At 47.9% G+C, this 13,610-nt stretch overlaps 2 protein-coding genes across 2 annotated transcripts in view; both read right to left on the bottom strand.

Moving 5' to 3' along the window:
* The window catches only part of LOC104384881 (disintegrin and metalloproteinase domain-containing protein 2-like), a 16,651-nt gene extending 15,784 nt beyond the window's left edge, over nt 1-867 (bottom strand). The window contains exons 1-3 of the mRNA XM_009993266.1: nt 811-867; nt 487-548; nt 55-129 (exon numbers count right to left, since the gene is read on the bottom strand). Of these exons, the coding sequence (XP_009991568.1) occupies nt 55-129; nt 487-548; nt 811-867 (194 nt within the window). The remainder of the gene's footprint in view (nt 1-54; nt 130-486; nt 549-810) is intronic.
* A 2,193-nt stretch (nt 868-3,060) lies between these two features.
* Nucleotides 3,061-13,610, bottom strand: part of ADAM9 (ADAM metallopeptidase domain 9) — a 23,724-nt gene continuing 13,174 nt past the window's right edge. The window contains exons 9-23 of the mRNA XM_009993265.1: nt 13,554-13,610; nt 12,725-12,894; nt 11,494-11,575; nt 10,684-10,817; nt 10,295-10,466; nt 10,085-10,177; nt 9,664-9,859; nt 9,061-9,166; nt 8,150-8,333; nt 7,437-7,517; nt 6,456-6,561; nt 5,214-5,346; nt 4,626-4,728; nt 3,930-4,057; nt 3,061-3,175 (exon numbers count right to left, since the gene is read on the bottom strand). The exon at nt 13,554-13,610 is cut by the window's right edge and continues 1 nt beyond it. Of these exons, the coding sequence (XP_009991567.1) occupies nt 3,061-3,175; nt 3,930-4,057; nt 4,626-4,728; nt 5,214-5,346; nt 6,456-6,561; nt 7,437-7,517; nt 8,150-8,333; nt 9,061-9,166; nt 9,664-9,859; nt 10,085-10,177; nt 10,295-10,466; nt 10,684-10,817; nt 11,494-11,575; nt 12,725-12,894; nt 13,554-13,610 (1,860 nt within the window). The remainder of the gene's footprint in view (nt 3,176-3,929; nt 4,058-4,625; nt 4,729-5,213; nt 5,347-6,455; nt 6,562-7,436; nt 7,518-8,149; nt 8,334-9,060; nt 9,167-9,663; nt 9,860-10,084; nt 10,178-10,294; nt 10,467-10,683; nt 10,818-11,493; nt 11,576-12,724; nt 12,895-13,553) is intronic.

Genomic DNA, 13,610 nt, shown 5'->3' with positions numbered 1-13,610 from the left:
AGCTCTACCTGCAGCTCTCACGGCACAAAGCCCAAACCATCCAGGGTTACCTTCACACGGGCTGAATTGGAGCGCAAAGGTTCCTTTTCATTAGCCACGTAAATCCTGAAATCATCAGATAAAAAGACACTGCAAAAGAAAGATGTAAAGTGAAGCACTTACAATCATCTCTCTCACCCAGGTTCTCGAGCTTATTCCTGCAGCCTGTGCTGCCCCAGTGGTGATGCCAGAGCTTCTGGTGGATCCAGAACCTGCTGTCACCAGGGCTCATGGGCATGAGCCTCCCTCAAACCCCCCTCCAGCCTCTGCCACCCCGCAGCACTCGGGCACATACACATCAGTGTGGGCTGTGGGATGTGCCTGCAGCAGGACACGATCCCAGCAGCTGCAGAGGCTGGAAAGAGCCCGCGGGAAGCAGGGGCAGCACCAAGGGCCGTGCTGGGAACAGGGCAGTGGTCAGAGGAGGCAACAGCGGGGCCAACTTACTGCTGCTGCAGGTGGATGGTGTACGGCTTCCCCTCGATCCTGAGGCCGTAGGACACCGTGTCCTTGTGTGTGAGAAAGGGAGAATCAGGAACAGACTTTGGAAAAGCGTCCTCTGAGGGCAACTGCAAACACCGAGGGCCAGGAGCAGAGCTCAGCAGAGCACGGCACCCCCAGCATCTGCATGGGCAGAACTTTGCTTCCTAGAACTGTGAGGGACAGTTCTAGTTCTCCCAGCCACAGCTTGGCAGTTGGACATCATGTTCCCATGCACGTATGAACACACACACACACACAGACACGATGTAATTTGATCACTTAAGTTACCGTCTCTCCAGCTCCTTTTGAGAGCAACTTCTGGGGAACTGTGACCTGCAGTACCATCTGGGAACCTAAAATCAGAATTTGTTTTGGTTACAGTCACAGGTTAGTATCACCACGGTTGTGCCCCTCAGCCACAGTCAGAATTGCAGATGCCTGGGACAGACACCTTTATAACCACGTGGACAGATGATGCCTCTACCTGGAATGTCCCACCAACTCTACTTTCTACCCTGCTATCATTCACCCACACTTCATTTTCAAGTACCTAGGTCCCTGCGCTTACATTTTGTGCACTGGGATGCATCAGGGCCCAGGAATATGAACACACTATGATGGGAGCAGGAGAGCAACCTCTAGTTGAACAAAGGGGTGCATCAGGAACAGAAATGGGGCTCAGAGAGGTCACTCGCCCCCCACACACCAACAACCACGCAAGAAACATTCACTCCAGAAGGAGCCACAGCACCAGTGATGTCCCCACACAACCAGTGACATCCCCACACCACCACTGGCGTTCCCACACCACCAGTGACAGTCCCACAGCAACAGTGACATCCCCACAGCACCAGTGATGTCCCCACCCCCGCAGCCCCGGGCGCTGCAGGGACCAGAACGCGGCATCGAGTAAAAGGCACCATTTTCAGCACAGTTTGAGTTCACACATACAGCTCAGTACATCCCACTCCAGGATGTTTCCAGCCCGGCTCCAGCCGTGGGGAGCAGCTCCCAGCACATCTGCCTGGCCCAGCTGCAGACAGACAGACAGACAGACAGGCAGCCAGCCCCAGCTGAGCAGAACACAACAAAAATGAGGAAGCTGTAATCTTAGAATAAAGATAAGACCCCTACAAATATATCTAGTGATATTCTAGGACATTTTACATATTTTAATAATGTTATACAGCTTAGTCTAAGTTTATGGGAAACCACAGGAGTTCAAGTATTTATTACTGCAAATGCAAACACTATATATATATATTTATATATGTATTTACAGAGGAAAAGGTTGGGGGGTTTTGCAATATGATGGGGGATTTTACAGATCGAGTTTGTACTCAGTGGTGAGCACAAAGTAAAAAAGCCAAGCACTTACTATTCAGTACTTACTTCACTTTTAGCAAGTCTGTGTAACAGATTTCTTTCTGTGACCACTAGGGTCCTGTTTCCACCCAGGGCCCAGCAGTGCCACGGTGACAGACCTCCCTGACCAGCACACCAAGTGCTAAACACTCCTTTTCAGAAAGAGGTGTAAGGTCTAGTTTAGTCAGTGGTGCAGGAAAGGGCCCAGGCCCATCCTGACTGACACTAAAAAGGCTCGGGGATCAGGCACAAGGGTCACATTAGTCACCAGGTTCCTGTTTAAAGTGCTCAGCGAAGCTCAGCTGGTCTCACCAGAGACACTTCTTGCTCCTCAGTGTCCTGCAGGGACTGCTGCTCAGCCCTTAGGCCCAAATTAAAACCCAAGAGCAACCCATTTTTTAAAAACCAAAATATGGCCACGTCTTCGTACCTTTAGTTTCATTGCCTAGTCATGATATTATTAGTGGAAATTAGTACAGGATTCTCATTTAGCAACTCACAATTACTAATTTAAAACCATTAAAATCAGTGCTCATGTAGCACAGCTTAGTGTCAGTCAGCATGGAAGTAAGAATTCAAGTGCATTATTACACATCAATAAACATATATACATGCATAAACATGTTTACAATGTATTTATCTTCCTCCGAAAAAGTACACTGATACCTTATTCCACTTGTGCCATTAATTTGGAAATGGTAAACTCTTTCCAGTCCATGCAGAATAATTTGAAGTTATTTGGCCAGATTTCCTTGTTTTGGAAGCAGTTTGGGTCACTTCAGATCTTACTGTACGCTTAGGAAGACGGCAACAAATCAGACAATTTCCTTGTCAGGGCTCATGGCAGGAATGGGGAAACCAAAAGCAACTCCCAAGTTGTGCTCTCAAGAGGATGTCACTGCAGGCTGCTCCACGCCAGGCTGCAGGTCACAAAGCCACAATCCTCAGACAGCTCTAAGAACAGATGTTTCCAGCTCCTGTAGCTCTGGTAGAGGTATTTAGTTTAAAGTTTTACATTCCTCGTTTCACTATCTCATTTGCCTTATCCCAGGCTGCAGAAGGAAGGATTCCTGGGATTACCACAGGCTGCTCAATGCAAGGAGGACAACTGCAGCCTCAGCTCTGCCTCAGTGGACAGGTCAGCCCACGGGAAGGCCCCAAAGAAGCCAAAAGCTATTTGGGAGGCAAAGGTGCCGGTCGAGAAGGAAAATACTGTCCCTGAGGTAAACTTTTTTGCTGTGCTGAAGGAGGTCTCTGAGGCACACACTTCTGCAGCGGAGGTGGTGGCCTGTGAGGGGACAGAGAAGCTGTTGTCAGCTCAGGTGACCATGTCCAACACACATCCCTCCCCCTGGCACCAGCCCCGTGGCCACAGCGGGACCCCCAGGCAGCCACACTGCCCCTCACCACCTCGTCCTCCAGCTGAGGCCTTGTGTCAAACAGGCCATGCTTAGACCCTGCCTTCCACTGCCTGAAATCCTCTGGGAACCCCTCTTTAACACACTGTTTTTCCCCAAATGGTGTAAAGACCCCCCTGAGTTTCCCACCAACACAAGCTACTTCCAAGTGTTCCCTCTTGGCACCTGGTGCTTTCTGGACACGCCTGTTTGATGGCACAGAAATACAATTAAAAAGTAAAATAAAAAACAAAGGAAAAGTTTCTATTCAAAGTTAATGAGAAATGATCCTGCACTTGGCAATAACGTTCACAAGTCACCAAAACGACAAGAGTTTTGAGTAACTTCTGTTTAAACTACTTATTTTGAGAGGCCTTTTATTCACCTGTACACAGGGGTAATCAGGCCCCTTTCTGAAGCCTGTTAATCAACACCCAGCCCTGGCAGCATGTGAAATGAATGTGATGGGTAATAGCACTTCAGTTCCATGGGGTGAAACGAAGGAGAAACTTCTCTCCACCACAGGTCAGCCCTGCTTGCACACAGCACGTGATGAAACACCTCACTGCTCTCAGAGCTGAGGGCAATGACAACCCAGACACACCAGCACAACTGCCAAGAGGTGTTTGCAATAACTAAACCCACCTTGTCGGCAGCTTCTGTGGCTGCTGTGCCTGGTACTGTGGTGATGGGTAGTAGGGCTGGTGGTAAGTCTGCTGGGGATGCTGATTAACTGGGTAAGATGGAACGGGGTAGGTATGGGGCTCCATGTCCTGCAAAGCAAACATAACAAGAAGCTTCACAAATTTGCACGTGGGGAATTAAAATACTTGCTTCATTAGTTAAGTGACATTTAAGACCACTTGCAAACAAACTTGGAAAGGTCAGAGCTGCTCTTTCCTTCTGAGAAACTCAGTAGAAAGAGGTAGCAGCAGTCTGAAAGGGCCTGTCTTTTGGAAAACACAGCAAAGCTAATCAGTGTCTGATGTGTTCAGCAAGTGTGCCTTGGCTAGTTCCTGCACTCAGACTGGGCTGTCAAGGAGTGGGGCTGGGGAGCTGGCAAGAATTGCTGCCCTCCTTGCGTGGGGCAGGGGGGTCCAGCCTAAGGGAAAGGGGGGAGCAAAGCAAGCAAATTGCTTGCCAAGCCAAGCACAGCTTGTAAAAAAACCTTACACAGTGGGAAAGTGAGGAGTTGCCCCCACACACCTTAGAAATGTATTATTTTTTGCCTCTCAGCAAAGAGAAATGAAAAAATAATGTAACATTGAAGCTTTAAAACTGGCCTTCGTCTGTTACTTCAGAATAAGAGATAGCAAGTAATGAAAAGTAGCTCATTCCTACCATGGGAACAGCTCTTGGAGGATAAGGCATGCCATGGGAAAAGCCTCTGTGCTGATAGTCCCTCTGCTCAGGTTCTGATCGAGGAGGTGGCGACCGAAGAGACCTGGGAGGCAAGTGACAGGGGCTGTGTGAGCACAGATCCTTGACAGGATGGCTGGGCAGGCTATGAACCCCAGCATCCCAACCCTGTTAGATGGATTTATGCCATCTCAGCACAATTAAAACATCAGGAAGACAGTAGTTGTCACATATCCAAAAAACAACAAAACCATTTTTCTGTTTCAACTGTGACAGCTTCATTTTGCCACTTTGTACCAAAGATGGGACCCAAAAATACGAAACCCATCAACAATGGACAACGACAAACATAATGGTAGAAACAAAGTTCTCTGCTCCCTCAATTTAAGATGAATTTATCATTTCTGTCATTGCGTGGGACAAGCTACATGTGTCATTGATGCAGGGGCCTTTGCCTCACATCGTGGCACTGGAAAATGCCTCTGCACTTTGGCACTGGCTTGTGCAAACAAACGTCCCTGAACCACTTAAAAAGTGGCAGAGGAGAAGGTGGAAGGAGAAGGTACTTACGAATGGCAACGTGACACTAATCTCCTAAAGCATCTCCTCAGCCTGTCTCTTTTTGCAAATGCCAGACCAGCAGCTATGAGGAGTGAGAGGATCAGGAAGAAAAACACCAGCAGCCCATTCCTCAGTGAGTTGTCTTCGGGGGCAGAGAAGAAAAGAGTTATGACATGGCCTTACCACCACTTGCCTCGCTGTAGTAGCAAACATTTGGTAGGACTGGTTCCACAACTACTGCCTATTTTAAATAGAAGAACAAACTAAAGAATCTAGTAAGACTGCAAGATGTATGCCCAAATACATTATTTTCTGATTATCTTTTCACAGGGATTGTCTGGTCAAAGATGAAAGGCTTCTACATGCCATGATACTCTGGGCTATAACAGATATTGAATTACTAGGTCAATAACTAATTTTTCTTCCACTGCATTACTGTGAAGATCTTATGAGCTCAGCTGAAAGAGAGGAAAACAGCTTCTGCCCTTTGGTCTGATCCTAAATCTTCCTCTTGTCCTACCATTGTTTGCTGCAGGCAAATAACTCAGGTTAACAATCTACATTTTTATGTGCAGCTTCTCCACTGCAGCCTGTAAAAAAGCCAAGCTTTCCCTTTTTTTGTCTGATGATTTGAGGCATCTGTCCATGCTCCAATGTGACTCTCCAGCCTGTTACTGCATAGGCAGTGTCTACTTTTCCCCAACCCCCCCCCCATCTTATGAAAAATGGTCTTTGAGATCATTCTTGCAGCTCATAGAAGAGACTACATCAATCCCATCTTCATATACTCCACAAGGGTATCACACAAGTCTTTTCTAAATACAGCTTGGATTTAGCTTCCTATTTCATCTTCAGTGAGAAAACATGCAGCTACCTGCAGATACCAGAGCAGGGCAGATTCATACCCATGGATTTTAACCCACAGCCTCAGCCAAAATTCATGTTTTGTTTGGATCTAGGAATGGAACAAGCTTCAGTTCCCACCTTGGATACAGAGAAGTCCAAGAGGATCTTGGTCCAAGGTGGCAGAAATCACCTAAAGGCACTTAAACCAGCCCCAAAACCAACCCAAAAGAGAGAAGTGCAGCATCTTGAGCCCAAAACCTCAACCAGAGCTGTCTGCAAATGAAAGTAGGTGCAGAGCCACCCACCAGCTCTTCAGCCCCCAGGGACCAGCTGCTCCAGAGCCCCAGGCCCCCTGCACCCCCCAACGAGCCAGACCCCAGCCCTGGAGCCCCCACAGTCACTTGCCTTTGTAGGGAGGGCCACTGTCCACGCTGCCACCATAGCCCCTGGTGTCACAGTGCGGGGGGGCCCAGCCATCCTCACAGTGACAGTTCCTGTTGTTGTTGCACACCTGGGTTTGAACAGCACCACACAAGGTCTGATCAGAAATGATGCTTCAAGGCAGCAGCCATGACCACCCCTCCTGTCCCTTCCCTGTCACTCAGCCTGGAGAACTTCAACCAACAACTGCCCCCTCAATGCCACGTAGTCTTGGCTGGCTGTCTCAAGATCTCACATGACTGAGCAAGCACAGCCTTGTTCAGGATGAGCTTCCAAACACTGGCTGTCCCAAAGCCTCAAAGAGCATGGCTGCTGCTGTTGCTTTTATTTATTATTTTTTTGTGAGATGCAGTTTCAAATGACATTAGTAACACTGGAAGTGGGAATTCTTGCCTGGCAAAGAAGCGTAATTTTGAGAGCTTTTGTCAAAAGAATTTTTTTTATATGCTTTTATAGGCTCTCTTGTCCTGAGACATTTTATGGAGAGTTTTATGGAGAGAAAAAATTAAGTTACTATCCTCCATTTTAAAACTTGCTCAAGCTGCATAACTTCAGTCCAATTTTTGCTGCTAAGGGCACTTTTCTCATTAACGGCATCAAAAAGCAACTTTTTATAGGGAAACCCATCCTCAAGAGCCCTACAGGATTTTTTTTACTCACTGCATCTAGCATCATGATTACTTTAGTTCACGTTAATTACAGCCTTGAACAGGGAAGGGCAAAAGCCTTCCTAGGTGCAAACCAGGCTGTATGTGGACACTCTTGATTAAGTACAACACCAGGCTCAAACTGGGACTTAGGATTTTAAAAGTCTGTTTACATATTTGCACAGTAATTGGCTCTAAAAACTGAGTGTTCTGGTGACAGAGATGTCAGAGGACCTGTGGCAGAGCCACTGCCAGTTGAACCAAAGGTCCAGGTGTGGTGGAGGCTCCTGCCCCTCACCCCGTGCCCGTGGCACTGCTGCTCCACATCGCAGTCATAGTTGAGGACAGAGGCGCTCACGCATTGGAAGTGCCGGCAGATCTGGAGACAGAGAGAGCACAGGGATGAGGACAGATGGCATTTCAGTGCCACCCCGTCCTGCCCCAGCTGCCTGCCCCAGCACGGGGCTCACAGCCCCTCTGGGCTCACTGACCACAAAGCCAGAGTCAGCTCTGGCGTGAGAAACCCCAGCGCTACACAAGGCTCCTCAGTGTGAGGCCGGAGCTGCCACTGGGACCCTTTTGTCTCCACTCTGAATGTAAAGGAATAACAACTAAATCCTGCACAGGGAGGACATGTGCAATGCACATTCCTCTGCTGGGGATTAAGCTTCCAGGCTTTTCACTTTGGTTGGAATCTAACTGTAAGTTGTCTTAACGAGGCACTAGTGTGCACCAAGCTCTTCCTGCTCCTTGACAGGGCAGAGGTTCTGTCTCTCAACAAACTTAATTTCTTTTGCTTCACTTTTAATGAGAAGCTCATGACACTTCTTGTCAATGTGCTCTGCAGTACTGGGCAGTGCTGGAAACCAATGGACTCACTCAGTTTTGCACTAACTACAACTAAAAAATTAATGGCCACAAATGTTCATGAAACAGGGCAGCTGAAAATTTTACTCACATGAAGCCCCCAAATTATTACTTTAAGAAATCACTTTGTTAATTGTTAATTACCTTTCCATTACCACATTTGGTGCCTTCATTCACCATTCCAGGGTCTGGGACGTCAGAGCCTAGCTGGAAATCCACACCCCAGCACGTGGTGTTTCCAATGGGAGTCTGGATAATAGCAGGCTTGATTCCAAACACAGGCATAGTTTTCACATTTTCACATTGCAGCTTCCCACACATGGCATTCCTGCAGCATCAACATACGGATATTGTAGTGACACTTGCATTTATTCTGAGAAAGAGACTATCACACATTTGTTATCATCTTTCCTTTCTACTGGAAGACACAACTTGAAAATAAAATTGAGGCAGCCTGCCAAACAGCACCCAGCTGGGCCTCGGGTCAGTGCTGCACGAGTACGGATTTATCCCGTCTCCCTATAAGCTGCTGGGATCTTTACATTAAAGAAAACATGATGATTTGGCATTCGTTTTCCTGTGTGTGGACACTTTAGGACAAGAACAACCCACGATGGGAGATGTGGAGCACACTCTTCTTGCCATGGCCCCAGCCCTGAAGGTGTGACACGGATCCCAAGGCCATGGATCACCAAGCACACGGGACACGGCAGCACAAGCCCCAAGCTCCCCCCCAGCTCTGGGAGAACTGCCTGAGCACTGACACATCTCAACTGTTCCGTGCAAGAGTTAAAGCCACAGAAACTAAAACAAAAACCCACAAAACTTAGAGCTGTGTGCTAATAACAGCTTCAGAAAGGAGGGCAGAACATGTTTTTTCTAAGCCACTCGGCTGTGGTTTTGGAACGTCGCGCTCGTCAGCGAGGCCAGGGGATGGGATAACGTGTCTGTCCCCAGTGCACCTGCTCAGCCCCCCCAGGATAATACTGCAGCACCCGAGTAAAGATCTTCAGTGAGACACTCAGGAACTCCTCGATACACTGGGCTCAACTCACCAGCTGGAACATTTCTTGTAGTCATGGCCATGGAAACCACAGTTGCCAAATCTGTCACCCTTGGAATTCACTTCAGTAAAACAAATGTTGGGGGCTGCTTTGGCTTCTGCAAACAAGAGCCCACCCCCCAAGACAGGAACCAAGTTAAACAGGGACAGGAACATCTCACATCCTCACGGCTCCTTTACAAATATCCTGATGCACCAACCACTTTCCATGCAGCACAGAGATTAAGAACTTGATCAAAACAGTGAAGAGGTAAAAATGTCAGCACTACAAGCTTCCAAGTTCAAAAAAAAGAGAAGTATTCAGTTATCAGAGTCAGTTATGCCATTTGATATTTCTTTACAGCTTCTTGAGAGCCCTCTGCATCAGTTGCCCCATTGTAATAGAGATGGTTATTACTTGAACCTCCAGCACAGCATTATGAGTAACAAAGGAAGAACGTGTGAAGGCTGAGCCATAAATACCACTATTTCAAAGCCTTTGCCAAAGCCAGCTGTTCTTTGTTACAGGAAAACAAGTAAATACATTTTATTTAAACTTAGTGTATCCCATTAGCTACGTCTCCGAGAAAAACTGTCCCTCTGTGCTCCTCCTTACTTGAGCCAAAGATATCCTGGCACTGGGCGTCGTAGTGCTGGCAGACCCCGTTGTAGCAGTAGGCCTCCTGGTGGTGGCAGGGGTGGCCGTTCTGCACGGTGAAGTCTGGCTGGCAGAACTGGGAGGTGCCGTTGCAGTACTCGGGGAGGTCACACTCGTTGGTGCTTGCCCGACACTCGGTTCCTTTAGGAAGGAGCTGAAGAGAGAGGGGAGGAGGAAACAGTGTCAGGAAATAGGAACCTCAAGCAGAAAGGTACACTGTGCCCAGCCCACAGTCTGCCCCCAAAAAGGGTGATGACCTAGAGCCCTGGGTGGGTGCTCTGTACAGGCCGGACAGCTCCCTCTCACAGCTGCACTGGCTACACCAACGTTCTGCTCAGCCACCACCACCACTTCCACATTACAGGTTTAAGCCTCTTACCTGGCAGTTTTTACAGCAGTCACCATAAGCACACTCGGCACTGGACCGGAGCCTGCAAGTACCCGGCTCACAGCAAGGATCACTTTCACATTCCTGGAAGCACAAGTGCTGTCAATGTCCAGAAACAGCAACCTCCCCACCCCAGCCCCCTCCAGTGAGGGGCACACAAGGCTGCCCCAGCAGCACCTGGAAAACACACCAGCTACCAACCTTTGGTGAGCCACAGTCACACTCCTCCCCAGCATCCACCAGCTTGTTCCCGCAGTAGGGGACACTGTAGGTTTCGTCAGGCTTGGGAACGTTGAGCAGGCAGCTCCCACCTTTGTTAAGAGTTAGCTTCTCAAAGTCCTCTGCACTGCAACTGCTGAAGTTCCTTGATCCCCTGCAACAAAGAACACGAGTGTATCTTTACACCAAGCCAACCCACCACCATTCCTTCCCTCTGTAGAACAAGGGTCACATTTGCTTTCCCCAGGAGCTGCAGGCACGACACGACTTTTTGTGTGGGTTCTCTGAAGGTGAAACAACTTGTAAAAACCAAGTGCAGGGGTGGGAGTTTTGACCCTCAGAAAAGGCTTCCCTTTTGGTCAGTGACTTACGATGCTCCAGAGCTCATGATGCAGCTGGCTGCTCCACAGTGACAGACACGTTCATCATCATGGTTCATCCCCAGGTTGTGTCCCAGCTCATGAGCCATAATTGAGGCAAACATCTGAATGCTGATTCTTCCAAACTGCACAGGAACAAAACAGAAGAAATCAGCTGATATTGAGAAAGTCAGTGTTTACTTACATGGCAAGAAGACATTTCTGTCATCCTGTCTCTGCATTAACAGGATTCTCAGACCCACTGTGCCTGCTTCCCAACCCAATTAGCACAAAAAACAGGGTTCTCCACACCAGTCCAAATCTCCTGAAACATGCAAACTCCAGTTCCAGTCCTTCTCTCACTAGTCCAAGAACACAAGATTGCTGGGATTGTCAGTTATCTGAGGTCAGCCACTTGGTTCATTAACACCCTGCAGCTTCACACAAGAGGGCAGTGAACTGGCACTGCTGGAGGAGTCCATGGTCCTGCAGGGCAAGCAAACACCAGAGGAGGGACTGGAAAACACCCCCAGTTCCCACATACTTCTAAGACAGGGATGTCTACAATGTCAGCAGAGAAATCCCATCCCATCTTCATGAGCACTGCACACTGAGGGGAGGGAAAGCTGAGCAGAGGATGCAGAAGACTACAGAAAAGTTGTGAACCAGATACCATGGAATAGACAAGAATTGTTGGGGACCACATAAAAGCCCCCACTAAGCCACTTCAGCTTTGTTATTAAAGATTCTGCACTTCCAGGAAGACTTCTGGAGTGCAAAACTCTCACCTTGCTCCAATTCCCAGTATCACTAGATTCTTACCACGTTGATGCCTCCCGCGTGGCTCTTGGAACACACTGTTCCCACATAGGCCATGCCAGCTGTGCCACCAAAGCCTTTCTTTCTGCAAGCATGGGGAGAAAAAGGAGAGGCAATCACCCCACTGCACAACGGCACAGCCCCTCTGTGCAGCACCTCTGTGTGTGAGGCCCAAAATCCTGCTCTTCCAGCTTTTCAGTGCCATGGAAGGAGCAGTGCTGGGAGTGCTGCTGCTGAGTGTGGGCGTGGATGTACCGGGTCAGCTTTACCTTCTGTCCATGGTTCTATTATTCTTTTAAATTAAGGCAAGATTTTGCAGAGAAAGTCAGCCTCTTCCACATCTTCCCTCTAAGTATGAGGAGCTAAAAGCTGCACCCTTAAAATCCCTTGTTTCAGTTGCCTGTTTGCGGCCTTTCTGCTGCTGCCAAACTCCACAGATTCCTTGCCTTGTCAACTTCCTTCTCATCACTCTTACTTTGCTTCTACACTGTTCTTAAAGCTTAAGTGCAACAGCCCAATGCACCACATTCTACTTCGTGTACAATATTTTTCAGCCATTTCACCCTCATCACCTGCATGGTGCTGTTCTTGGAGCAAAAGGGGTCCCAGTCCCCCTGGGAAGGGGGATTCTGCTTTGGACAAGGGTGGCTGGGCTGTGCCCTCAGCTCTGCCTCTTCCCAGCTTCAGGCAGAGGCTCCCCCAGGGCTGCACTGCCTCTGGGAGCAAGAATTGCACCCGGAGGAGGGCAGAGGCAGCTCAGGGATCTCTGTGCCAGCAGGGACAGGCAGATTAGTGTCACATGTCAACCCCACAGCTAGCTGCTGGACACCAACTGCACAAACAACTTTTTCTCCACTAAAATCCAACTCTCTGCTCTAGGTTTAAGCTCATTTTCAAGTGGAAAAAGCCCTAGATTACACATCTAACCAGCATATGACTTGACAAAGGATTATCTGAACAGAAACTTTATACAAGACAACATGTAACATTGCAGGACATGCAGGACAAGAAAATAATAGTGTTATTTAGCAATACACCTGAATTGAAGGACCAGAGAAATCATCCTAGAAGTGCTTAGGTCAACTTGGAATGTTTTCTCAAGTACATAAACCAGAACAGATTGCCCTGGATTGTGGGCTGAAACGCAGCAGCTACCTTTGATGCCACAGTAGAGCTGAGCAGACAGGAATAGAATAAGCTTCTTAGGAGTCCACAGGAAGAAACCACAACTCACAGAACAAACTGGGCACTGTCGTGTCTCCGGCGCAACACAAGGTTCTTCTCCCGCCACTGTACAAAATTTGCCAGCACATCCCCAGCACCTCCATCTGTGCTGATTATGTTTTCATACTTCCAGATCTCTAGACCAACCAGCACAATGCGAATGTTCAACATGATGTACATCTAGGGAGGAAAAAAGAAGAAGAAATATCTCTGAAGACCTTCAGATAAGAACAAGTGGTCTGGTGTTATGTAGCTCACTGCCAGAATCTGTTCTTTCTGTTTGGGTTTGTTGGCTTTTTTTAAAAACTAGTACACAGTTCAAGTCACCAGAATGCAGTTTCCCTGTGATTTAGACTTTCATTAGCTAAGGATCAATGCTTAAATGCCACACTGGCCATACTGTAAGAAAGTCCAAAGGAGAAATTTTAAAATAAAGAGTGTCAGTCCTGAAAAACAGCATCATCTGAAATAGTCGAGTTGAGAGAAATGTTTTTTGTCTAACCTTTACACATACACAAGAATTGCAACAATCTGTCCTGTCACACACTGTAGCACTCATAGGTTGGAAGAATTTTCCTAAATTAATTCTCAAGTATGATGACTGCAGAGGGATTTAGAGGTGGAGAAGTTGTCCCAGCAATGCATTCCCCAAAACTCAATCCCCCAGCACTGCACTCAGGCATGACTGAGTTCTATCAGTCTTCAGCATCACAGCTGAGGGACCAGGCTCAGCTCCTGGTTGATAAAAACCTTCACTTCATTCTCACCCAAGTGGTAACAGGACAGATTCCAAGGTGTGAGTTTACAGAAGTCAACAGAATTGCAGGGCTCTAACTTACACTGTCGAGGAAGTTTGCCAGCTGCACCATGTGCTCTCTTACTTCTGTTTCACTCTT

The sequence above is a fragment of the Chaetura pelagica genome, unplaced genomic scaffold (assembly GCF_000747805.2).
Source record: "Chaetura pelagica isolate M959 unplaced genomic scaffold, ChaPel_1.0 scaffold302, whole genome shotgun sequence".
NCBI classification, from domain to species: Eukaryota; Metazoa; Chordata; class Aves; order Apodiformes; family Apodidae; genus Chaetura; species Chaetura pelagica.
The sequence above is the reverse complement of the archived record's forward strand: the minus strand, read 5'-3'. Positions and strand labels throughout refer to the sequence as shown.